The 26,785-nt window shown below is 36.7% G+C and overlaps 1 protein-coding gene and 1 non-coding gene across 4 annotated transcripts in view; one reads left to right on the top strand and one right to left on the bottom strand.

Moving 5' to 3' along the window:
• The window catches only part of ARHGAP32 (Rho GTPase activating protein 32), a 310,104-nt gene that overhangs the window by 81,269 nt on the left and 202,050 nt on the right, over nt 1-26,785 (top strand). For 2 of the 3 annotated variants that reach the window (XM_033208053.1, XM_033208054.1), the window contains exon 1: nt 11,870-11,985. The exons of the other annotated variant lie outside the window; for it this stretch is intronic. In XM_033208053.1, the coding sequence (XP_033063944.1) occupies nt 11,870-11,985 (116 nt within the window). Of the gene's footprint in view, nt 1-11,869; nt 11,986-26,785 lie in introns of those variants that run through there. 3 annotated transcript variants of the gene reach the window in all.
• Nucleotides 5,415-5,523, bottom strand: LOC117081822. The gene has a single exon (XR_004436304.1). It is a non-coding gene; the product is annotated as a U6 spliceosomal RNA (small nuclear RNA).

The raw sequence follows: 26,785 nt of genomic DNA, 5'->3' as shown, positions 1-26,785 counted from the left end.
TGCACTCCAGCCTGGGCGGCAGAGCGAGACTCCGTCTCAAAAAAAAAAAAAGAAATGGCAGAAAACATCAAGGTAAGCCATTCAGTAAAGCTAGAGTGAACCAGGCAACCTACAGAATGGGAGAAAGTTTTTGCAATCTATCCATCTGACATAGGGCTAACATCCAGAATCTACAAAGAAATTAAACAAATTTACAAGAAAAGAAACAACCCCATGAAAAAGTGGCCAAAGGATATGAACAGACAGTTCTGAAAAGAAGACATTTATGCAGCCAACAAACATGAAAAAAAGCCCATCATCACTGGTCATTAGAGAAATGCAAATCAAAACCACAGTGAGATACCATCTCACGCTAGTTAGAATGGCGATCATAAAAGTCAGGAAACAACAGATGCTGGAGAGGATGTCGAGAAATAGGAACACTTTTACACTGTTGGTGGGAATACATTTAGTTCAACCATTGTGGAAGACAGTGTGACGATTCCTCAAAGATCTAGAACCAGAAATACCATTTGACCCAGCAATCCCATTATTGGGTATATACCCAAAGGATTATAAATCACGTGCACAGGTATGTTTATTGCAACACTGTTCACAATAGCAAAGACTTGGAACCATCCTAAATGCCCATCAGTGAGAGACTGGATAAAGAAAATGTGGCACATATACACCATGGAATACTATGCAGCCGTAAAAAAGGATGAGTTCATGTCCTTTGCAGGGACATGGATGATGCTGGAAACCATCATTCTCAGCAAACTAGCATAGGAACAGAAAACCAAACACCACATGTTGTCACTCATAAGTGGGAGTTGAACAGTGAGAACACATGGGCATAGGGAGGGGAATATCACACACTGGGGCTTGTCCGGGGGTAAGGGGCTATGGGAGGGATAGCATTAGGAGAAATACCTAATGTAGATGACGGGTTGATGGGCGCAGTAAACCACCATGGCACGTGTATGCCTGTGTAACAAACCTACACGTTCTGCACATGTACCCTAGAACTTAAAGTGTATTCACACACACAAAAAAAGAATGAATGACTTACAGGAAATATAAGAGCTAGAGGAACCTATAGAACATTACTGGGACATAATCAGCAAGATAAAGACTGTCAGAGAATATACTGAACCTGATTTCTTCAACCATATATGATAATAAAAAATGGAGGAAGGGGAAAAGAGACTTAAGAGACTTACTTGCCAAAATATCATGTGTGGACTTTCTGATTCAAATGAATGAGCTATTTAAAAAAAGAAAAAAACAATGGCTGGGTGTGGCAACTCTCGGCCATAACCCTAGCAGATTGGGAGACCCAGGCAAGGAGGATCCCTTGAGACCAGGAGTTTGAGACCAGCCTGGTCAACATAGCAAAACTTTATTTCTACAAAAAATTTAAAAATTAACCAGGCATGGTGGCACATGCCTGTAGTCCTAGCTACTCGGTAGGCTGAGGCAAAAGGATCACTTAAGCCTACGAGGTTGATGCTGCAGTGAGTTACTCTCATGTCACTGCACTCCAGCCTGGGTGACAGAGTGAGACCATGTTTCAGTAAATAATTTAAAAAAAGGTTCAAGGCAGTTGGAAAAGTTTACCTTGAGTGGATATTTGTGGTAATTGAGTGATTAGTGGATTCCTAAGGTAATATTTTTATTTAAAAATACTATATTTTAGAGATACATGCTGAATTATTTATGGATGAAATGATATCATATCTAGGATTTACATATAATCCAGTCAGATGGGGGTGGGGAGATGAGCCATTGTTAATTGTTAAAGCTGAGTAATAGATACCTATTGGTTCATTTATTCCATTGTCTGTACTTTTGTATATGGTTGAAATTTTCCATAATAAAAAAGTTAAAATATTTAAATTAAATGGTATTTGAGTACATACTAAGTGTTTAGTGGTAATTGCTTTGAAGGATAGCATCATAGTATCTAACATATATCAGGAAAAACCAAAGTAGTAAGTTAAATAAATGAGAATTTTGTTTCCTTTTGCAGAAGAGTTAAACATTTTAGTAGATCCAAACCTAGATTCACCAAGTACTTTTGTTTTATTATTATATTATACCTTCCATTTTTTTTTGAACATCTACTATATAGGACTTGATACTGTTTCATCGAATTACTTCAACAGGGCCGGGCGCGGTGGCTCAAGCCTGTAATCCCAGCACTTTGGGAGGCCGAGACGGGCGGATCACGAGGTCAGGAGATCGAGACCATCCTGGCTAACACGGTGAAACCCCGTCTCTACTAAAAAAAAAAAAAAAAAAAAATACAAAAAACTAGCCGGGCGTGGTGGCGGGCGCCTGTAGTTCCAGCTACTCGGGAGGCTGAGGCAGGAGAATGGCGTGAACCCGGGAGGCGGAGCTTGCAGTGAGCTGAGATCCGGCCACTGCACTCCAGCCCGGGCGGCAGAGCGAGACTCCGTCTCAAAAAAAAAAAAAAAAAAAAAAAAGAATTACTTCAACAGTATGACTGGGTATGATTATTCGGTTCAGAAGAGGAAATTGATCTTCAGAGATTTTCAGTAAATTGTGCAAGTTCACTTAGGTAATAAGTGGCACAGAAGGAATTTGAATTGTCTGAGCCCAAATTTCTTAAATTTAAAAATCCAACATTATTTCTAAATGGAAACCCAAGGATAATACTGTTGTTTCCAATTGCTGTGTATCTTGTAACTTGAATAATACCTGTAATAGTGAAACAGTAACTTAATGAATTGCCTATCAGTAAGCGACATTAGAATAGTGATGTAACTTGAAAATTCTCAGTAGACACTTAAAAACAGCCTTATTATTTTTCAAGTAATGTTGAGACATCAGAAAATGTACTTTGTATTTATTGTTCATTTTGAAAATATAACATAAAAAGCCCCAGAGATGATAAAATTGATGTCTGGTTGTAGCAAAATCAGAAGAAATAGATATTAAATTCATAATTTATGCATCATTCAAATTTAAACATAAATCTGTGTATTTAATGAGCTACTTCCCTATTATATTTTATTCTTCAAAAGTTCACTTTATTTTTGCAGTGGATAAAACTTACCAGAACAAATTTCAATAACAAAAGATAATGGGAAAAATGCTTCTCTGTTTCCAGAAATAAATGAGCAGGCAGGAACTTGATTCTCCTTCCTAGGAAAATAAAATCGAAGAATTACTGATACCAGAATACACTTACTTTAAATCAAAATAAGATACCTCAAATTAATGTTTAGAAGTATAGCATTTAGCTTCTGTTACTCGAGGATAGGATATTTGTGATTTGAGAAAAGTGCCTGTAATTTTGTAAGTAGTTGAATGGTCTCTAGTACTTTAAGTGACTAGTCATTGTTGATTCCCATTTTTACTCTTACAACCCTTTCTGAGAAATAGCAGAGGAGCAGGCAGAATAAGATAAGTAGCAAGTTGCTAAAATGACTTCAGTCTCAACAAAGCAGAGTGAACTATGCAGGTAAGGATACCAGTAAGTAAATGGTAGATTGAAAACATTGGATTTATTATATTTCTTCAAGTAGTTTTGTGGGAGAAACTCTACTGAATTTATGGAATACCTTGAGCTTTTCAAGCCTGAAAAGTTAGTACAACCTTTTTTTTCTTTTCGTTTTGCATAGCCTTACCCCTATTGATTTCATCCTAGTCACTTCCTGACGTCTCCCCAGACTTTTCACTGAGAGGGAGTCTGCTTAGACCATTTGCTTTCTCCCCTGATTATTCATTGAATTTACATTTAGAATTTTTATTTGCAGTATCATTAACATTAGGAGGAGGTCTACTAACAGTGGTGACCAGGAGTATGGTTATGTATAGTTTTTATATGTATACAGTTTATATGTATGGTAAGACCACAATTTTCTAAGGTCCTAAAATATGTAAAAGTAATATAGCAGATGCCTTCTGTATCTCATTGACTATAGCATATTTAATCAAAATTTTAACTCAGGAAGTATTATTTCCTTTAATTCAACATCATATATATTTTATATTTATAAATTATATATAATTACATATAATATACATATATTATACATATATACATAAGTATATATGTAATTTTATATATGTAATTATATATGCAATTATATATATGTAATTTTTTTTAGATGGCGGTCTCACTCTGTCGACCAGGCTGGTGTGTAGTGGCACAATCACAGCTCACCACAACCTAGAACTCCTGGGCTCAAACAAGCCTCTCACCTCACCCTCCTGAGTAGCTGAGATTACAGGTGTGCACCACCATGCCCAGCTATTTTTTGTTTCTTTCTTTCCTTTCTTTCCTTCCTTCCTTCCTTCCTTCCTTCCTTCCTTCCTCCCTCCCTCCCTCCCTCCCTCCCTCCTCCCCCCCTCTCCTTCCTCCCTCCCTCCCCCCTCTCCTTCCTCCCTCCCTCCTCCCTCCCTCCCTCCCCCCTCTCCTTCCTCCCTCCCTCCCTCTCCTTCCTTCCTTCCTTCCTTCCTCCCTCCCTCCCCCCTCCCTCCCTCTCTCTCTCTCTCTCCTTCCTTCCTTCCTTCCTTCCTCTCTCTGTTTCCTTCCTTCCTTCCTTCCTTTCTTCCTTGCTCCCCTTCCTCCCCTTCCTCCCCTTCCTCCCCTTCCTCCCCTTCCTCCCTTTCTCCCTTTCTCCCTTTCTTTTTCTTTCTCCTTCCTTCCTTCCTTCCTTCCTTCCTTCCTTCTCTTTCTCTCTCTCTCTTTTCTTTTCTTCCTCTCTCTCTTTCTTTTCTTTTCTTTCTTTTCTTTCTCTCTTTCTTCTTTCGACAGGGCCTTTTTCAACCTGGTCTTAAAATCTTGGCCTTAAGGGATCCTCCCGCCTCAGCCTCTCAAAGTGCTCGATTGCAGGGTAAGCCACGACACCTGGCGCAACATTATGTTTCAGAATTCTCAATATTCATTATTTTTGCAAGAGCTTTTACTAAGTCAGTTGTGACATAGTTAGTCCCTAATTTTCAACACTATACTTTTACCTTAATTAACTGTAGCCCATTTTCTTCTTTTAGTTCTACAGATTCCTTTTCAGATAGAGATACGTTTTTAATATCCAATGTTCATTTAAAAAGATACTGATTCTGATAAGTTTTATTCATGTATTACTTTACTGGTTGTTTTTTGCTTTTGTTTACTACCTGTACATGTTGTATAAGTTGCTAGAAAAATTATCCCTTGCCTCAGATTTTATTTAACCAACATGTAATAGTTTTGATTTAGTTTATCTGTAGATTGAAGGCAAAAACGAGTAGTCACTTATACTGATAAGATGGTTGCTTAGCCAGTGAGAGGGATTTCCTGAGATCACTAGATTCGAATGTATCTGATAAAGCAAGTGTTTTTGTTATTTGTTGAGTCTGCCAGTGGAATTCTGAAGTTGATACAACTTGCTTGTTCTGTGTGCCCATAGCTAGGTAAATGTATGAATTGTTCTCTCTGGCCTCTGACTACTTTAATTTCATCCTTGCACAGGGGCCATGCTAATCTCTGTATCGTTCCGATTTTAGTATATGTGCTGCTGAAGCAAGCACTACTTGGATTTTATTCAGTAGAATCTGCTATGCTGGTAGCCTGTTTTTTTCTTTTTTTGTTGTTGTTGTTACTTACCCCCCCTTGCACAAGAGCACCTTGAGCTCTTTAGTGTTAGAACAGAGTATTTCTGAGTTGGATTTGTGACCTTTTTGACAGAGGAAGCAATGAGACAAAGTGATGTGGCTTATGAATTCAACAGTAAATATTGGGTTGGTGCAATCCTTGTACTTGTAGATATTGTGGGTATTGTATCACTTTATTAATGTGGTTTAAATACCATTGATTTTGGTTCTTCATAGGTTAGGATGGGAAACATTTAGAAGAGAAATTAATTCCTGATATATAGATTTATTTCATGATTCTGAGATCTTGATATGAAAAGAATCTGTTTTTCTCATTTATATCACATACATGATTTTATTTTTTGCCTTTGCTTTTTTCATATTCTCTCTATTTTTGATTTATCTTGGTCAGTATAAGAATATTGCCTTCTTTATGCACATTGCCTTCATTCATTTTTGAACATATATTTCTTATTCCTGGTACCTAGATTTTTCAGTTGTTCAATCCTGTGTATGTATTCAATAAACATTTTCATTGACTTCTGTGGTATATAGGGTAGAAAAACAGCATCCACCTACTCAAAAGAAGAAACTGTAGAGTGGATCTTTTAATTCATGCTGTTAAGTTCTTTAAAACTAAAAAGTTTAAAAGTGAATACATTTTTATGTTAGAAAGTTAAAAATATGTAAATAAGTTTAAAGAAGGAAGTAAAAATCATCTGCATTATCTTTGTTATTTAGTTTTCCAGACTTTCTTCTTTGCATGTGTGTATTAAAAATACTATTTTTATTACCAGTGTATATATATGTGTGTATATGTATATGTACGTGTGTATGTATGTGTGTGTACACACACACACACACACACACACATATATATATAAAAGAGAGAGAGAGACACACACACAGACAGAGAGACAGACAGACAGAGACAGGCTCTTGCCCTGTTGCCCAGGCTGGAGTGTAGTGGCGTGATTGTAGCTCACTGTGGCCTCAAACTCCTGTGCTCAGGCGATCCTCCCACTTCAGCTTCCTGAGTAGCTGAGTCTACAGATGTGCATCACAATGCTTGGCTAATTTTTAAATTTTTTTATGGAGATGGAGTCTCACTCTGTTGCCATGGTTGGTTTTCAACTCCTGGCCTCAAGGGATCTTCCTGCCTTGACCTCCCAAAGTACTGGAATTACAGGTGTGAGCCACTGCACTTGGCTGTGTTTTTGTTTTTTTGTTTTCATTTAACCACTACATGTAAATGTTGTATTTTAGTGGCTGTTTACTTTTACTAGAAAAATCATCACTGGCTTCAGATTTTATTTAACGATTATACACAGTAGTTTTGATTTATCTGTAGATATAAATAGTAGAATCACACTCTGTAGGCTTTTCTGATTTTTATTTTGGTTACTGATATCAGGCTCTAGGGCAGTGGTTGAAAATTGTCTGGAGGGCTCTAGTTAGTTATACTGTTACAGTATTTTTCTACAATATTTACATGAGATGATGATCATAGAATGTATAATAATGAAAGGTCAGTGATCCAGTGAAAGCACAGGCTGAGATTATATATTTATTGAAGGCGGTTTTCTACATTAATAAACATTACATACTTTTCAAACTTGAATACCAGAAAGTATACTTAAATCTTTGCTTATTACAGTGAAAGGTACAGGACTCAAAAACAGAAGACTATGTCAGTTGAATTTTGAGAGTTCTCATTCATATAGTTATGAAATTTCCACTTACTGTCACTTATTAAGAACACTGGAAATGACATGTTGAATTGTCTTTTGATCTGATTTTATATGTACTTAACTTTGTAATCCTTGTATTAATGTGATGAAGGAAGAATATGAATTTCTGTTGTAATTGTTAATTTGCCGTACTTCACATTCATGGAAGGAATTCAGATAATTAGAAAATAACTTACTGGCTTAATAGGGACTTATTTCTTATTTTTTAGATTAGTACTCTCTTTTTAAGACTAATAAAAATTACAGAGTGATTATGTTTTTTAAAAGCCAGAAATCGAAGATTTTTTTTCAATTTTTCTATAATCACGGTAACGAAAACATTTTATGGTTCAGGGACAATAATGATGACAATGACTATATTGAGGACTTTGTACTGTGTGCTACTATAGTTTCATTATATGCATTGTTTCTATTTTATACATTAACATCATAAGGGTATTTTTTTTTCTGTTTTAGAGATTACCAGACTGAGACTCAATTTAAGTTGCTTGTTGTATTGGTGCATTTTTATGCTGCTGATAAAGACACCTGAGATTGGGTAATTTATAAAGAAAAAGAGGTTTAATGAACTCACAGTTCCATGTGGCTGGGGAGGCCTCACAATCTTGGTGGAAGATGAAAGGCATGTCTTATGTGGCAGCAGACAAGAGAAAGAATGAGAACCAAGTGAAAATGGTTTCCCCTTGTAAAACCATGAGATCTTTTGAGACTTATTTACTACCATGAGAAAAGTATGGGGGAACCACACCCATGATTCAGTTATCACCCACTGGGTTCCTCCCACAACACATGGGAATTATGAGAGTTACAATAAAAGATGAGATTTGGGTGGGGACACAGCCAAACCATATCATTCTGCCCCTGGCCCCTCCCAAATCTCGTGTCCTTACATTTCAAACCGGTCATGCCTTCCCAACAGTCCCCCAATGTCTTAACTAATTTCATCATTAATTCAGAAGTCCACAGTCCAAAGTCTCATTTGAGATGAGGCAAGTCCCTTCTGCCTATGAGCCTGTAAAATCAAAAGAAAGTTAGTTAACCTCCTGGATACAGTGGGGGTACAGGCATTGGGTAAATACAGCTGTTCCAAATGGGAGAAATTGGCCAAAATAAAAGGGCTACAGGCCCCATGTAAGTCCAAAATCCAGTGGGGCAGTCAAATTTTAAAGCTCCAAAATGATCTCCTTTGACACTGTCTCTTACACCTAGGTCACACTGATGCAAGAGGTTGGTTCCGATGGTCTTGGGCAGCTCTGCCCCTGTAGCTTTGCAGGGTGTACAGCCTGCCTCCTGGCTGCTTTCACAGGCTGGCATTGAGTGTCTGAAGCTTTTCCAGGCTCACAGTGCAAGCAGTTGGTGGATCTACCATTCTGGGGTCTGGAGGACAGTGGTCCTCTTCTCACAGCTCCTCTAGGCAGTGCCCCAGTGGGGGCTGTGCATGGGGTCTTCAACCCCACATTTCCCTTCTGCACTGCCGTAGCAGAGGTTCTTCAGGAGGGCCCCGCCCCAGCAGCAAATTTCTGCCTGGACATCTAGGTGTTTTCATACTCATCTGAAATCTAGGTAGAGGTCCCCAAACCTCAGTTCTTAACTTTTGTGCACCTGCAGGCTCAACACCATATGGAAGCAGGCAAGGTTTGGGGCTTGCACCCTCTGAAGCCATGGCCCAAGCTGTATCTTGGCCCCTTTTAGCCACAGCTGGAGCAGCTGGGATGCAGGGCACCAAGTCCCTAGGCTGCACACAGCAGGGGGTCCCTGGGCCTGGCCCATGAAACCATTTTTCCTCCTAGGCCTCTGGGCCTGTGATGGGAAGGACTGCCACAAAGATCTCTGACATGTCCTGGAGACATTTTCCCCATTGTCTTGGTGATTAACATTAGGCTTCTTGTTACTTATGCAAGTTTCTGCAGCTGGCTTGACTTTCTTCTCGGAAAATGGGTTTTTCTTTTCTATCGCATGGTCAGGCTGCTAATTTTCCGAACTTTTATTCTCTGTTTCCCTTATAAAACTGAATGCTTTTAACAGCAACCGTGTCACATCTTGAATGCTTTGCTACTTAGAAAATTCTTCTGCCAGATACCCTAAATTATCTCCCTCAAGTTCAAAGTTCTGCAAATCTCTAGGGCAGGGGCAAAATGCCACCAGTCTCTTTGCTAAAATGTAGCAAGGGTCACCTATACTCTAGTTCCCAACAAGTTCCTCATCTCCATCTGAGACCACCCCAGCCTGGATTTCATTGTCCATGTCATTATCAGCATTTCAGTCAAAGCTATTCAACAAGTCTCTAGGAAGTTCCAAACTTTCCCACATTTTTCTTTTGAGCCCTCCATACTGTTCCAGCCTCTGCCTGTTAACCAGTTCCATAGTTGCTTCCACATTTTCAGGTATCTTTACAGCAGTGCCCCCACACTACTGGTACCAATTTACTGTATTAGTCTGTTTTCATACTGCTGATAAAGACATACATGAAACTGGGTAATTGATAAAGGAAAGAGGTTTAATTGACTCGGTTCCGTGTGCTTGGGGAGTCCTCACAATTACAGCAGAAGATGAAGGAAGACCAAAGGGACATCTTACATGGCAGCCAGCAAAGAGAGCATAAGAACCAAGCAACAGGGGTGCCCCTTATCAAACCATCGGATCTCGTTAGACTTATTCACTAGCATGAGAATAGTATAAGAGAAACCACCCCCATGATTCAGTTGTCTCCTACCAGGTCCTTCCCACAACGCATGTGAATTATGGGAGCTACAATTCAAGATGAAATTTGAGTGGGGACACAGCCAGACCTTATGACTTGTCTAAGACCACACTATTTGTAAATGACAGTTGACATTTGAGTCTAAGCTTGTTTGACTTCAAAATACAGTACCTCCATTTCTATTTTTTCTGGTTTTATAAGAACAGCTATTTGAAAGTGATTTTTGTTCATATATCCTTGCAGTGCTGATGATGTATTTTTAAGATAGCCATTTTAACTTTTTTATAGAAATATCATTTAGCTTTTTTGAACAGTTCAAAGTTAGATCTGCCTTTGAATACATGTGTTTAATGAAGCAAAATCTACTCTAACATGAAATGTTCGATTTTCTATTCAAGTAGACCTTTTCTGTTATGTTTAAAGTTACCTGTAGAGAGTCATGTTACATTAGTTGGATTTTTTATTTTTGACATTTTAATGAAATAAAATTGCTGTAGTATGCATGACTTGTTTCCCCTTTAGATACAGTTGTGAATTAAAGCAAATGTCAATATATAGTGATACAGAATACATCAGCGTTCCATAAGAAGGAAACTCACAAACAAAGCTCACAACAGCTTTGAACTCCCAGGCCCAGGCGATCCTCCCACCTCAGCCTCCTGAGTAGCTGGGACTACAGGGTATACCACCACACTTGGCTGTTTTCTTCCCCCCAAAGAGATGAGGTCTCGAGACGCTACATTGCCCAGGCTGGTCTTGAACTCCTGAGCTCAAGCAATGCATCCACCTCAGCCTCCCAAAGTGTTGGGATTACACGCGTGAGCCACTGTGCTTGGGTTTTTATTTTCCAACATGAAAATTCAAGAAGACATCAGTGGATGTCTTTGTAATTTTTAAGTTAATCAGATACAATGGAAGGTTAGGGCTTTGCAGTTCGTTGCTGCTCAGTAAAAGACAAATAGCCATGAATATCCAACAGGTCAATAGTTTCTGTCAACATGGCTCTTTTCTAAGTAACAGTTGTATTGTTGACAGTCATAGATGCTATACCTTTCACTCATTTCCCAGCAAGTCATTTTATTGCCACCATGACTGTTTGCAGTTTAAATGTGTAAAAACTTTGCATGCTTTTTTTTTGATGTTATTGTCAGCGTCTTTGAACTTGTGACACTTAAACTTTTTCTTTCGAGGACTGTGGACAAGCCCAGCTTTTATGTCTCACTCTGGGTACTTGAGCAGAGATGCACATGGCAGTCCTTACTGGGAAGAAGGAAAGATGGGTATAATATTGGAAGGCATGAACCTAGGCAGGTCCCTAGAGCATACTTATCTTCTCTGCTTATTGTGAGCCTCCTTAACCGTGAGACTATAACTGTGCTGCTCATGTGCTTGGCCCGTGGATGGTGGTATTCTTTCTAGTTTTCTGTTTACCTTTCTGGAGTCTGAGATCAAAAAAAGGATACAAATAAAGCCTGCAATTTGAAAATACCTATTTTTAACTTACTAAGTGGAAACTTTGAGAAAAGTCATTATTACAGAATAATTAGTAAAAAATCACCTTCGTTTGGATTCTGCTTTTGGTTATGTAGGTCACGCAGCCTAAGGCAGTGGGAGGGTCTAGGTGTCACCCAGTATGGCAGTCAGACGCAGTGACTGTGCTGCCTGTGATTTCCTGTCTATACCCTGACTGTAATTAAACCAGCACCAGTACCTGTCACTGCGGTACCAGCCACACATCTGAGTATACATAAGTAGAGCTGAACAACCTGAATATTGGTGCTTTTTATTCCATGCCTGGAGGTCTAGTTGTTGTTTTTTTTTTAAATACAAGATGGAGACTGAAAGTGAGAGTAGCACTTCAGGGGATGACAGTGTCTTCTGGTTGGAGTCTGAAGTTACAATCCAGGTGACTGACTGTGAAGAGGAAGAAAGGGAAGAGAAGTTCAGGTAATTGTGGAACTCACAGTTCCTTTGTCCTGTTCGCTCCCCACCCCCGCCCGCACCCCTGTCTCTTCTCTGCATTTCAGTCTCTTTTCCAATAAGACTTTCTGTTTTCTGGGGGAAGGTTTGGAGCTGAAGGGAGCAGGTTTTGAGTTGTGTATAGCACTCCTCATTCCACAACTTGCCCTGAACTTGTAAAATGCATTTTACATGGCTTGTTAGAACACCAGGAGGAGAAGGTGTTAGACAGGTTTTGTAGTAGCCTTTCAGGAATTTCAAGTAGAGACTCATAATGAACTACTACCCCTTCCTGTATCTGATTTGTATCAAATAGATTTGATCTGAATTTGTATCTAATAGATTTTTCTTCCTCTTTTTCTTGGGATGTGGTGTGTGCGTGTGTGTGTCTGCATGCCTGCCTGCTTCGTTGGCCTTATGCATGGGTATGAAAAATTTTGATTAAGTACAGATTCGTTATTTTGTGGCTTTGATCCTTACCCTTGCCTCTGATCTTACATCTCACACCCCCCTTCCCCCAGATCTCTCTTAGATTTTAAATCTCTGGTAGTGTTAATAACTTCATAATTGAAGTTTTTAGAGGATGCCTCCTGATGAAGCAACTCTCAGTTTAGTGTCAGTGGTGAAGAAAGATGTCTTAACCAGTTTGTGAAAACAGAACCAGTGTTTCATTCATTCTGTTGTACTGTTGCAAATTTTAAGAGACTTTATTCTGGCTTTTGTTTTTCATTCAGAGTTAGCAATTTAATACTTTTAGAGCATCACAAAATCTCTTGATGAAGTTTGAAGTTTGCACTGCATATTATCATATTATCACTGCCACTCACATGTGCAATTAAACATCTTTTATAAGTTTACCTATGAGAACTTGGATAGGTGAATATACTGTTTTCATCAGATACTGTCTTTGTGTTTAATGCTGAAAAACAGTTTCTCCTTTTCTCTAGTCAAAGGATTTCTTTATCCACAAATTTTATTTTTTAAAGTCTAGGTTAAATGATGGAAGGGATTGAATATTGGGAACTCTTGATAACCCTCACTAAATTTTTTACTCGGGTTCAAATAAATGAGAAGTATATTTTAAATTTTAAAAGAATAATTTTCAGAGTATAAAAATGAATTGTTTTATTAGCATATGATTATTTTTTTGTCTGAACTTTCTCTTTTTCCCATAATTTTATTTAGCCTTTCAAATTTGAGTAAGTCCCTTCCCTTCTAAGGTATGCTAATTGTTACTCACATCTTCTGCTTTTTAATATGGTTTGTGTCTTGCTACCAATGAGTAGGAATAAAGTATTTGTTTTGTTTGTAATAAAACTTTTTGACCTGGTATTCAAATTATGGAAGTTATTTGGGTATTTGTCAAAGGAAGAAACAACTTGGAACTTATTTTGTTGTTGTTTTTATAACAAATTTGGTACTGTAATCCTAGATTTACTTGTTAGTCAGTGGGCGTCTCTCTGGGATTTTCTTTTGACATTTAAAAGCAAATGTGTGTAAGATTGAGCTCTTCTTTTCTTTGGGAGTATGTGACAGCATTTTCATTCTGAGAAACTGAGCTAGTGATGTGTTGTTTAAGGAAACTATGATACCATAGGGCATTTGTCTTCTGTTTATAATTGTATTTCCTATCTGAATAGCACCATGGCTCTCCTCAATCAGTTACATCTTTGTGATCTGATCTTATTTTATTTACAAATGTAGCAAAGAGGTGTGGGCAGGCCCAGTTTCATGTAGCATCGCTCACTCATTCAGCAGTGAGGCATGAGGAAATAGGGCAGCAGAGCGGTTTCACAACCTTGTGGTGCTGGCGTTCCTGCCAGATGCCTTGCAGCAAAATGATGCGTGGGTGTGGAAGGGGAAGGGTCGGATAGAACTCGCAGCTGTAACTTTGGGAGGACCAAATAGTAGACTCAGTGTGGTATGACAGTTGTTTTTGTAAAATTAATGTAATAATTTAAAAAATGTCTTAATGTGTTTTTGTAAAAATCTCTGCTAATGCATGCGACACCAAGCTGTCGTGTTGGTTACATTTCCATTCACATAAACACACACAGCTAATGAGATGAGGGCAAAAGGTTGTGCACTTTTCTTTTTCCCTGAATAGCTTCTAAACTACATTTTAAATGCACTCCTACAAGCTGCTCTTGTGTAGGTTGAGGCACCATGGCTACCTCGAATGTAGGCTTCTGGTGCTTCCAGGTGCCATCTGCTTTAGGAGGAAGGACTCTCAGAGACAAGTTAATGTTTGTCCAGTAGCTTTTGAAATAGCATTTATTTTTGGGCTCAGTTGGATGAAAGGATCCTTTTTATTACATTCTTTCACTATGGGAAGTTGCCAGTCTCCTTCATGGAGGTAGTTTAAACTTGTCTGCCATTGACTCGCAGATCTCTCATTTTCTGATTTCTTACTTGTAGTGTAAAGCTAGTAATCGGTATTATTACCTACCTTGTCATTGTGGCAAAATAGGTATTAGACTAGAATATTTAGTCCTTAGAATAAAATAGTTCCTAGAGATCATTAGAAAAATCCATCCCTGAATAAGAAGGAGGAATATAAGAAAACAAAAAGCATACATGTTTTAATTCTATCAAGAAAGAAAAACTTTATTTAGAAATTGTTATATGTAATGTATTAGGGCATATATATGCCTAGTATATCATGTCTACGGTATATCAGTTAACTGCTTATCACTCCTATAAAGCAGGTATCATTTTTCCTATTTTCTCGATGAGGAATTTATGGCTCAGGGAGTCACATAGCCCACATTTGTCATGGTAGAGCAAAGTTTTGCATGTAGTGGAGCAGAAATTTGAACCCAGGTGTAACTGACTTTGAAAGTGGAGACTAATGAAAGAGTTTTGTGGCTATCTGCTGCTAAATGCTATTTTCTGCTGATAACTTATAAGAGGCTACAGCTGATATCTCAGTTTTGAAATTCAGTTTTTTTGAGGAGGTTATGAGCACCAATGATATATACATTATGTGACCATCATAAAAATGAAGTAACGAACCCAATAAAGTGACTTTTAAAAAATGTGACCTCAGCTGGGCGCGGTGGCTCATGCCTGTAATCCCAGCACTTTGGGAGGCCGAGAAGGGTGGATCACGAAGTCAGGAGATCAAGACCATCCTGGCCAACACAGTGAAATCCCGTCTCTACTAAAAATACAAAAAAAAATTATCTTGGCGTAGTGGCGGGCGTCTGTAGTCCCAGCTACTCGGGAGGCTGAAGCAGGAGAATGGCATGAACCTGGGAGGCGGAGTTTGCAGTGAGCCGAGATTGTGCCACTGCACTCCAGCCTGGGCGACTGAGCAAGACTCTGTCTCTAAAAAAAAAAAAAAAAGAAAAAAAAGTGACCTCTAGTACACCTAGGAATCATGAAAGGTTCTAGTTGTTTGGCATTTGAAGGTAGAAATGTTTATCGTATGGTTTTGTTTAGACTTCCCTAATATCACATTATGGGCTGATAGCCTGGCAAATATGACATACAATTTGAAGCAGCTACAGAGATGATATAGTGTATAATTGAAACATATTTTTGATCAGGATCTGTAGATGCCCAGATCGCTGATCTTCACGTATATCTCCATTATTAAGGCAATTCATTTTAAGTGACAAGAAACCTCTGACTCTAGTTAAACTGGATTATTTGGTGAACATATTTTAATTTGGGAGGACAAGGCCTTCATTCATTTATAGCATTATAGAACTAATGATACTTCATGCACTTGATTGGTTGGTTGGTTACATTATTCATCCTCTACCTCAGGGGTTCCCAACCCCTGGACCATGGACTAGTTATCTTATTTGGAAGGATGCCACAAATTAGAAGCTATTGAGGCAGTCTAAGTAGGTAATAAGGGTCTTTACTGTGGTATTATACATCTTCTAGGCTTACAATAGCCTTGAACTCCCAGGCCCAGGCGATCAGATCGGATCTAGATGATTTCTTTTAATGGCTCATTTCCCCTGAAAGCCCGTCAAACCATTTCAAGATTTTCTGTTTTTATTATTATGCCTGTTCTTTTATCTTGTGCACGAATTCTTGATATCAGTTTTCCCAGCCAGTTTTAATGATCCCAAAAGTATAGAGAGGGAATATTAACAATTAATTGAGGTTGGTCTTGGTGGCTCACACCTGTAATCCCAGCACTTTGGGAGGCCGAGGCAGGCAGATCACCTGAGGTCAGGAGTTTGAGACCAGCCTGGCCAACATGGCAAAACCCTGTCTTTTACTAAAAATACAAAAATTATCCAGGTACTGTGGTGGGTGTCTGTAATCCCAGCTATTTGGGAGGCTGAGGCAGGAGAATCGCTTGAACCTGGGAGGTAGAGGTTGCAGTGAGCCGAGATCATGCCACTGCATTCCAGCATGGGTGACAGAATGAGACTCCATCTCAAAAACAAACAAACAAACACACACAAAAAAACAAAACAGAAAAACCCAATTAACTGTATGTCCATACCAGTATCACACCCAGACCCATTTTATACTGTGTGGCTTTTCAAAGGCATCTCATCTTCAATAACCTGTTACTTATGATGTCAAAAAAGATGTATATTTTGCCCAAAAAGATATAACTTATATTGCATTGTAACCTTGAAGTAACGTCTGGGATTCACTTTAGCCTGTAAAATGTTATTTTAAAAAATTATTTTTAATTTTGAGGGGTTCCTAGTGGGTGTATATTTTTATGGGGTACATGAGATGTTTTGATACAGGCACACAGTGTGTAATGATCATATCATGGAAGATGGGGTAACCATCCCCTCATGATGGGGTATCCATCCCCTCATGATGGGGTATCCATCCCTGCAAGCATCTACCCTTTGTTTTATAAATAATCAAAGTTATTTTTCAGTGTACAATTTTAGTTATTTTTGTTATTTTAGTTATTTTTCAATGTACAATTAAATTATTATTGACTATAATCACCGTATTGTGCTATCAAATACTAGGCCTTATTCATTTACTCTAACTACTTTTTGGACCCATTAACTATCCCCACCAACCCCCCACTACGCCCCCACCACCCTTCCCAGCCTCTGGTAACCATCCTTCTACTCTGCATCCGTGAGTTCAATTGTTTTGATTTTTAGATCACACAAATAAATGAGAACATGTGACATTTGTCTTTCTGTGCCTGGCTTATTTCACTTAACATAATGACCTCTAGCTCCAGCCATGTTGTTGCAAATGACTAAATCTCATTTTTATGACTGAATAGTACTCCATTGGGTATAAGTACCACATTTTCTTTATCCATTCATCCGTTGATGGACGCTTAGGTTGCTTTCAGATCTTGGCTATTATGAACAGTGCTGCAAGAAAATTGGGAGTGCAGATCCTCTTCAGTAGACTGATTTCCTTTCTTTTGGGTATATGTCCAGCAGTGGGATGGCTAGATCATATGGTCGCTCTAGTTTTAGTTTTTTTGAGGAACCTCCAAACTTTTCTTCATAGTAGTTGCCTAATTTACATTCCTACCAACAATGTGTGAGGGTTCCCATTTCTTCACATTTTGCCAGCATTTCTTACTGCCTTTCTTTTGGATATAAGCCATGTTAACTGGGGTCAGATGATATCTCATTGTAGTTTTGATTTGCATTTCTCTGATGATCAGTGATGTTGAGCACTTTTTCCTGTACTTGTTTGCCATTTGTTGCTGTCTTTTGAGAAATGCCTGTTCAAATCTTTTGCCCATTTTTAAATTGGATTATTACATTTTTTTCTACAGAGTTGTTTGGGTTCCTTATATATTCTGGTTATTAATCCCTTCTCCCATGGGTAGTTTGCAAATATTTTCTCCCTTGCTGTGGGTTGTCTCTTCACTTTGTTGATTGTTTTCTTTGCTGTGTAGAAGTTTCTAAAATACTCTTTTAACACTAAGTATAACACTCACCCAACATACTCTCATCAGTGAATTTAATAGTGATCAGCAAAGTCTGATGTGAACCTCCCTTAATCTCAGAAAATTTCAGGCAGTAATGGAGGCTAGCCATTAGGCTGTCTTCGTAATCTGCGAAATGAATCTGTGTTAACCATGAGGCATGCCAATACAAGGCTTTCTTGGTATTTTAGTAATTAAGCCCTTTGGGATGGAGTCCAAGGTGGGCCTTTCTTGTATCTATCGGTATGAGTATTTTGATGTTCACGAAAGGCCCTAGAGTACAGAAACTATATAAACCTGTATAAAAGTTCCTGGTTATTAGGTTGTTTAATTAAAGTTAAAAAGTTTAAACCCAAACCTAATTTTTCTAACTCTTGCATTTCACTTCGGCACTAAACTCCCTTAAATAGTCAGTGGGACTTTCAAAAATAAATGGGAATCCCTGAAACATTTAAAGCTCTATTTATAAATTAGTCAATTTTCTTTTTTTAAAATTAAACATGTCAAGTGACTAGCTTAGCAAGGTAATAAGCAGAGCAAGCAAAACCTTCCCAGATACTTAATTTTGGAAGTTTCACTATACTTTTCTTTACATTAATGATTAATTTCCCTTTCCATGTTCTCATAATCATACATGTATTTTCTGTATTTGAAAATAAAATAATTTCTTTCACCCAGGTTCTCTCTGTCTCTCTCTCTGTCTCTGGTTCTCTCTCTCTTTCTGTGTATGTGTGTTTGTGTTTTAAATCATCGTTCTCTTTTCTCCTCTACTTCTCTCCCTCATAAAATAAGATCTTTAGGAAACTTCACCTTCCTCCTCTCAGTCTCATACTTCTGGATAAGACTTTTGAAACTCTTTTTCATCCATTCTGCCTCAGTTTAATGTTTTTTGTTTTTTCATTCAGATTTAATTATTTGTGTCATTGTTTAGTGTTCATGTTGCTTCTTCTCTGTATCACATTCTATCTTAATGTATCTGTTTTGAATCATTGTATTTGCTTGATATCTTCAGTATTTTTGTTCAGTTAAGTTCTCTGGGTGATGTTCTCTGATTTCTTATATAAGTTTAAATACCAATCTGTTTTTGTCTTTTTCTTTGTAGGTAACATGTTCTTTTTGCCTGAATACTTGTTAAGAGTTTCTTTTTTGTTGTTAGTTATGTATATTTTGTTATCAGTTCTTTAGTTTGGAACTTAGTGAGTTGTTTAGTTTGGAACTTAGTGACTTTCAGTCTACAGAGTCAAACCTTTGTGTTAGGGAAGAAATTTTGTTGTTTCCTATTATTATTGCCTTTGCCTCTATTAAGTCCCCTTAATCTTTTCTTTTATGATATATTTCTTTTTACATTTTACTTTGTGAATTGAAGTTTTTTTGTACTTGTTCTCTTAGGGGCTCACTAATTTCATCTTCTTTTTTTAATTGTTCAAATTCAATTTGAGTAGAGAAATTATTTTTAAGGGTTCTTCACATATAGATGTAGAAACAGAAGGTATTTGTATAATAATATTAGGTTATTTTCTTTCTTCTTGAGCTTTGGAGCTTTATTCATTCAGTGTACATGTTCTGTTTTATTCTGACTGTTCAGAACCTATCTTTTAACTGCTAAGCAAAATATCTGCGCTTCTTTGCCCTTTCCCCTACTGTGTTTTCTTCAGTAGCCCTATGATGCATATGGCTCTGCCTTGCTTCTTTTAGGGGCACACACCCACATTAGGAGCCCTAGTCCTTCTGGTCAGTTGTTAAATTTCTTTACAGGATAATTTTCCAGTTTTTGTTAGTACCCTGGGGGCAAGCATCTCTCTTGTCGTGGAGAGGATGGGGTATAGCTCTTGAACTTCTGTTTTTCTCTTTAGGTCAGTATGATCCCACTTGCTTTTAAGTTTTTCAGTCTTTTTGTCTTTCAAAAGTATATCAAAGTCTGATCTCTGGCCTTCTGGTGCCATCCATACCATTCTGTTAAGGATTTCTTTTTTCCTATTTAACTTCATGATTTTTGAGATACTTGGAGAGATTTGCTTCCTTACATACATGCAGTCTAGGATTGGCAGTCCACTGGGAAGTTTTTTCCGTAGGTTTTGAGGGGAACTTCTCTGCAGGGAACATTCACTGAGGCAGAATCATGGTGCCTTTCATGCACTTTGTTGGGTCTTAGGAGTGTGAATGGCTGCTTCAGTGTCCTCTTCAGGCTGGCGAGTGGGGTCTTCCAGGAAAAAATAGTTTACCACATCTGGAATGACCAAGATACGGTCAAGCATTCCACTTTTCCTATCTGCAAAACAGGGCTTCAAATAGCGTATCAAACAATAACTAGTGAAAAGATACAATGGAAGAAAAAGTGCCACTTTCAAGAGCAACAGAGAAGATAAGATACCAGAAATAAACTTAACAACAAACTCTAAAACCTACATGATAAAAATGTAAGACATCATTGAAGAACATAAAAGAAGTTTGGAACAGTTGAGTAATATGCCTTGTTCATAACTGGAAATATACAGCACCATAAAGATGTTAGTTTAAGTTAATTTATACATTTAATGTGATGATAATCCTTTTTAAAAAACTAAATTGATCTTGGCTAAATAATTTAACTAAGAAACTGTGTAGGAAAAAGAAAAAGAACAAGGGTAGTGGATATACAGGACTTTTGCAACCAGATGTTGTAGTGTAAAGTCTTAGTCTCAGTAATTAAAACTCGTTGGTTATGGGACATGAAGAGAAGGTATTATGGTGTAGAATGGAAATCCTAGAAATATAACCACATTCGTAGGAACATTTAGGTATGGTAAAGATGACTTCTCAAAAGCCAATGGAGATAATATGTACTATTCAGTAAATAGTTTTGGAAAAACTGAATATTCACCTGTGGAAATAAAGAAAATAGGAATCCTACCTCATACCAAGGATGAATTACAAATGATCAAAGATTTAAATGTACTACATGAAAACATAAAAATTTTTAAAGGAAGGCTGGGTGCAGTGACTCAGGCCTGTAATCCCAACATTTTGGGAGGCTAAAGTGGCAGGATCCCTTGAGGCCAGGAGTGTGAAACCAGCCTGGTCAACATAGCAAGACCCTGTCACTACAAAAGAAAAATTAAAATCTGAGTCTGGCATGGTAGTACATGCCTGTAGTCCCAGGTATTCAGGAGACTGAAGTGGGAGGATCTCTTGAGCCTGGGAGTTTCAGGCTGTAGTAAGCTATGATTACACCACTGCACTCCAGCCCTGGTGACAGAGCAAGACCCTGTCTCAAAACAAAAGAAAACAAAAAAGTTAATAGAAAACATAGAGAATTAAAACAATTTTTTTCTATAATAGGAAGGCATTTTGAACTATGATTTAAAGCAGTTAAAAAAAAAAAGCTATGAAGGAAAGGGTTGAGAAATGAGGCTACATAAAATATAAAACATCTACATTACAAAAAACAAAATAAGCAAGGACAAATGACAACCTGGGAAAAATACTTGGAACTCATTACAGATGAAGAATTAATCTTGATATACAAAGAACTAAAAATGGTTAAGAAAAAGTCCAACAACCCAATAGAAAAATGGGCTAATATATAAAAAGAATTTTTTTTACTGTTCAAAATTTGTTTTTCAGATAACTTGTACATATATAGAATGACATAGAAATGTATAAACTTATTATAGCATTGTTTGTAATAGCAATAGATTGGAAATAATTTATTCAAGTATCTATCAGCAGGGGATTAGTTAAATAAATTATGGAATAGCTACACAGGGGAACATTATATAGTTGTAAAAACATCAAAGAAGTTCTATGAATTGATATGGAAAGTCTCCAGGAAAAGTTAGAGGAAAACAAGGTATACAACAATGTGTAAACCGACTAAGGAGCAGCATATTTACACGTTTCTTTTATACTCTGTGTGGATGTATTTTTTTCATTCATATGAATAATTTATGTGTGAATATATACAGCTATAGTAATAAAGTTTGGAAGAATATATAGGAAATTGATTACCTTGTCAGGTAGAGAATTTAATGGGTTGGAATTGGGCAGATTGGAGACAGGGATGGAAATAATTTTTCTTTATATACCTTTTTGATTTGTGTATGATTCAGTTGTAATACCTATGAAGAATTATAGTATATAAGACATTTTGAGTGGGAAGTGACCAAAACTGAATTCCAACTGGCTTCAGCAAACCTCTGTTCCATAGTCACCACCAATAAAATGTCCCCATCAGTGTTAGAGAGTTAGTTTCTTTATTTTCTAGGAATTCTGGGAATATTAGAGATTTATGTAAGTGATTATTAGTCCATATAGGCTAACCAGAACAGAGTTCCTGTATTTTAAGAGGCTGTGCAATCTAATTTATTAATATCCTCTGAAAGTAGGAAAATTTATTGCACTCTATGATAGCAGATAATAGCTTTTATCAGTTCCAGGCACACAGAACGCTGGTAGTCTCAGATTTATATCATCAGCCATGGGTAAAATGAATAGAGAACGCCAAACTGAGCACTTAGGACATATCTCAAAGAGCTGTTCCCTCCAGTGGAATTGAGGCATATTTCTACAGAGACAGACAAAAATTGACTACCAAACCAAATTCTCCGTTGCTGACAGAGAGTAGATATCAAAATGGTCTGACCATAAAATGGACTTCCAGCCATTGTTGCCACCAGTGAATAGTAACTGTTGCAGAACCGGAACCAAATCTGGCAAAGAACAAGAAATAAAAACAGATCAGAATAATAAAAAGAGAAAGACATGCTGCTTGGAATTTATTCCAGGGACCAAGAAAATATATTCCTGGGAGTGAACAGTCCCTGAGATGCAGTTCCTGGGCAATATGCTGTATTTGTCTTGAGAAAGAAATGTGCTTGGACTTCTCTGTGGAACTTCAACATTGTCAAGTGTAATTTTTCATAAGTTATGAGCAAGAATCTCATGCAAATAAAATGAATATATGACAGATATTTACATAATTTCTTAATGAGGAAAACAGCAAGATGATGAGGCTGGTTCCCATAATCTTTCATTTTTGGGGAGAAGTAGTTTTCTCTCCTATTTTTCATTTTCATAGAATGCATTCAGGTTTAAATCTGAAGATGTTTTACAGAAAACTCTGGTAAAAAATACAGCAGTAGGTTACTTAGGTTTTATGGTTGGCAGTCCTTAACTACAGCTTTTTTGTTAGATATGCAACTACAATCAAACACCTTAAGGATAAAATTTGTCCATAATTTTAAAAGCATAGAACAAGAGAGTCAAATAAATGGATACTAAATTTCTTACGGAGTTGATTCATCATTACATGGCCCATAATGTATATAAATATAATTTTTACACCTCTTAAACTGTGTAACATTTACCAATAAACTTTTACACTTTGAGGCATAACACATGTAGTAAAGTCTACAAATCATAAATGTACAGCTTGATAAATTTATACATAATATATACCCAGATAATCACATCCCAATCAAGGTATAGATTATTTCTAGCACACCGCAAAGCCCTTGTCCCTTCTAGTCAGCACTTCTCCCAAAGGTAACTATTATTTTGACTTCTGTCACAATAGATTAATTTAGCTTGAACTTAATGCCAATAGAATTATATAGCATGTACTCTAATGTCTGATTTCTGTTGCACATTTATGAAATTCATCTACCTTTTGCAAATTCCTTTTTATTTATGAGTAGTCTATTGTACAAAAAATATTAAAACTATATATTGTATTGTTGATGTATTTTTTGCCTTAATAAATAATTGTATATAGTGATATATGTAAATACACTTTTTTTTTACATATTGACCGTGTAAACCAGTGATCTTGCTAACTTATTTTAAATTGCTTATAGAGCCTTTTAGATTGTTTATTTACATGTCATGTCTTCAAATAAAAATGTTTTCCTTTCCAATTTTTACATTTTTTCTTGCTTTTTTCCCCAAGTGAATAAGACCTCAAGTACAGTATTGAATAGAAGACCACATTATTATCTTGTGCATGATCTCAGTGGGAAATCATTCAGTATTTCAGTGTTAAGTGTGATGCTTAGCTGTATTTGTGTTTTTCATTAATTTTCATTAAAATATTTTAAAGAATTTATGAATAGGTATTAAATTTTACCTATTGAAATTATATGTGATGGATTACATTTATTGATTTGTATATGTTGAACCAAGCTTGCATCCCAGGGATGAAGCCAACTTGATCGTGGTAGATAAGTTTTTTGATGTGCTGCTGGATTTTTTTTACTGCAATGTAGTTGAGAATTTAATTTAATCTTTTTAATGTTCACAGGCTTTCTGTTTATGGCTCCCTTTTTATTATCTATATTGTAGATTCTCCATTTTTTTATTGATCAGACTTCTTCTAGGGATTGTTCATTTTATTAATCTTTTAAAGAATCAACCTTTGGCTTTGTTTTCTTTTTATACACTTACTCTCTATTTTATTGATTTGTTATTTAAACATTTTAAAATACTTTCCTTGAATTAATTTACTATTCTTTTTCTAGCTTCTTGTGATAGAAGCTTAGAAGTATTAATTTTTCAAGTTGTCTCATTTCCAGTAATATGCATTTAAAGCTATGAATTTTGCTAAACACCTCTCTAGTTGTATCCCACACATTTTCATCTATTGTATTTTCATTATCATTCACATAAAAAGACTTTCTAATTTCCATTGTGATTTTTGTATTTGATTTATGAGTTATTCAGTATTGTGTTTCTTAATTTCCAAACACTTAGAGAAATTTCTAGTTATCTTTCAGTCATTGATTTTTAGTGCAGTACTGTGGTGGTCACAAAACGTGATTCATGATTTAAATTTTTTGAATTTGTTGAGACTTGGTCTTCTAGCATTTAGTCTATTTGTTGTTTCATATACGCTTGAAAAGAATGTGAAAGAAAAAAAAGAGTTTTGTGGTTGTTGAGTTTAGTGTCCTGTGTTAGGTTCACATTGGAAAACTGAATTGTTCAAGTTATATACTTATGGTTTTGTCTGCTTATTCTATCAGCCATTAAAAAATTTAAATAATTCTCTGGCTGCTTTTAAGAATTTCTCTTTGTGTTTGGTTTTTAGCAGTTTGGCTGTAATTTACCTATGGTTTTAATTTTTTAAAATTCTGCTTGAGATTTATAGAATTTCTTTGAATCCTTAGTTTGATGATTTCCTCAGTTTTGAAAACTTTTTAGCATTCATTTTCAAATATTGCTTTTGTCATATTCTCTTTTTTAAAAAAATTATCTCCCTTATCTCTGTCATCAATTTAGACATATTTGAGATCATTTTTTTAAACCAGGTCTCTCATCCTGTATACTATTTTGTGTGTTTTCTGTTCCTTTTTTCTCTGTGTTCTTCAATGTGGATATTTTCTACTGAACTATGTTCCAGTTCACTAACCCTCTCTTTAGCTATGTTTATTGTTCCACTAAACTTGTCTAGTTAGTTCTTAATTTCAGATACTGTATTTTTCAGTTTTAGAATAAACATTTGATTGTATGGATTCCAATTCTCTGTTGAAATTCATCATTTCTGTCCTATTTTTTACTTTCATTCAATTGAATGTATAAATCATAAATGTTTTTAGCAACTTGATAAAAACTTATCTAAATTCTTATGTATCCCTCTTCACCCCATACTGTGTTCCAGAAAAGTAACTGCTTGTCATCCATCTAATCGCAGAGAGGCTTGTGTTTCCATAGTGTTTAAACTAGTTGGTTGCCCTGAGACCTCAGTTTTCTGTTGTGTCCTAGAGAAGTTAGGATTTCCAGATTATCTATTTTTTTTTTTATTTATTAATACTAGGCTAGGAGTGATGCTGTTTACAGCTTTCTGCATTATAGGCAGAAAAGCACAAATGCCATTTGAAAGTCTCTTTCTGATAATGCTAAGATCTGAATGAAATGTGAGTCTTTCTGGTTTGACTTTTTTTTCTCAATTTTCACTAGTTCTTGTTTTTTTTTTTTGAGTGTGCCTCATAATGTTTATTGGATACTAGATAATGTGGATGAAAGATCTGCAGAGAGTCTGGAGAATGTTTTTTCCTCCAAAGACAGTTAATTTTCTTTCCCGTACTTCTGATTCTGTCAAGGCTTGGTTTGGGGCTTTGTTAGAATTTTTCTATTGCTATTTTGTCCATACTCTTCAGGCGTGGCTTTTTTAGAATCACATCTAAGAGCTCAGGGGTTTTTCAGTGCTCCTCCATCTTGGCAGTGCTTGCTTGCCGGTCCATCTCCTCAACATTAATGGGCTGCTAAAATGTCTACTTGCCTCTTTACTTGGTTTGGTTTGTTTTGAGTTTCTTGGCATCCTGTCCTACATATTTGTAAGCTTAGGAATCAGTTAATAATTTGAGGTGAATTTTGCTGTAGATTTCTGGGCTCTTTCTTTGTAGGTCTTTTTTGGAGGTATTTTGCCTCCTGAATTCCTCCCTGCTTTGGTAATCCCAGCCTCCAACCTCTGCCTTCTCATCCCACTAAGATTACAGTTATTATCTTGGTCTGTATTTCCCATGGTTGATTTGAAAAATTATCTTATACAAAAAGAAGGATTAAATGTGGCATTTGCTTGATTGGGCTTTCCTTCTCTCAAAGTTTGTAGCCCTGGAAGTCCTATCTGTATTGGCTGCTTTCTGTTGCCTTCAGATAAGCTGTTTTATATGTTTTCCCAGCATTCATAGTTGTTCTCATTGAAAATGCTTATTTGTTGCACTCTGCTCCATTGATTGGAACCAGAAATACCATGTCTCTTGTTTTTTCTGAAATGATACCAATGCTTAGCACAGTTCTGTAAATATTGATTCAGGGTAACTAATTGTTGTTGCAAATCTTTTCAAGGTTCAAATTGTGTTGAACTGATAAAAATCAGTTTTTATATAATAATCATGGACCATAAAGGTTAACTAGCTATAA

Source organism: Trachypithecus francoisi, unplaced genomic scaffold, assembly GCF_009764315.1.
Source record: "Trachypithecus francoisi isolate TF-2019V2 unplaced genomic scaffold, Tfra_2.0 Lachesis_group8, whole genome shotgun sequence".
Lineage (NCBI taxonomy): Eukaryota > Metazoa > Chordata > Mammalia > Primates > Cercopithecidae > Trachypithecus > Trachypithecus francoisi.
This window is presented reverse-complemented; position numbering and strand designations above follow the sequence as displayed.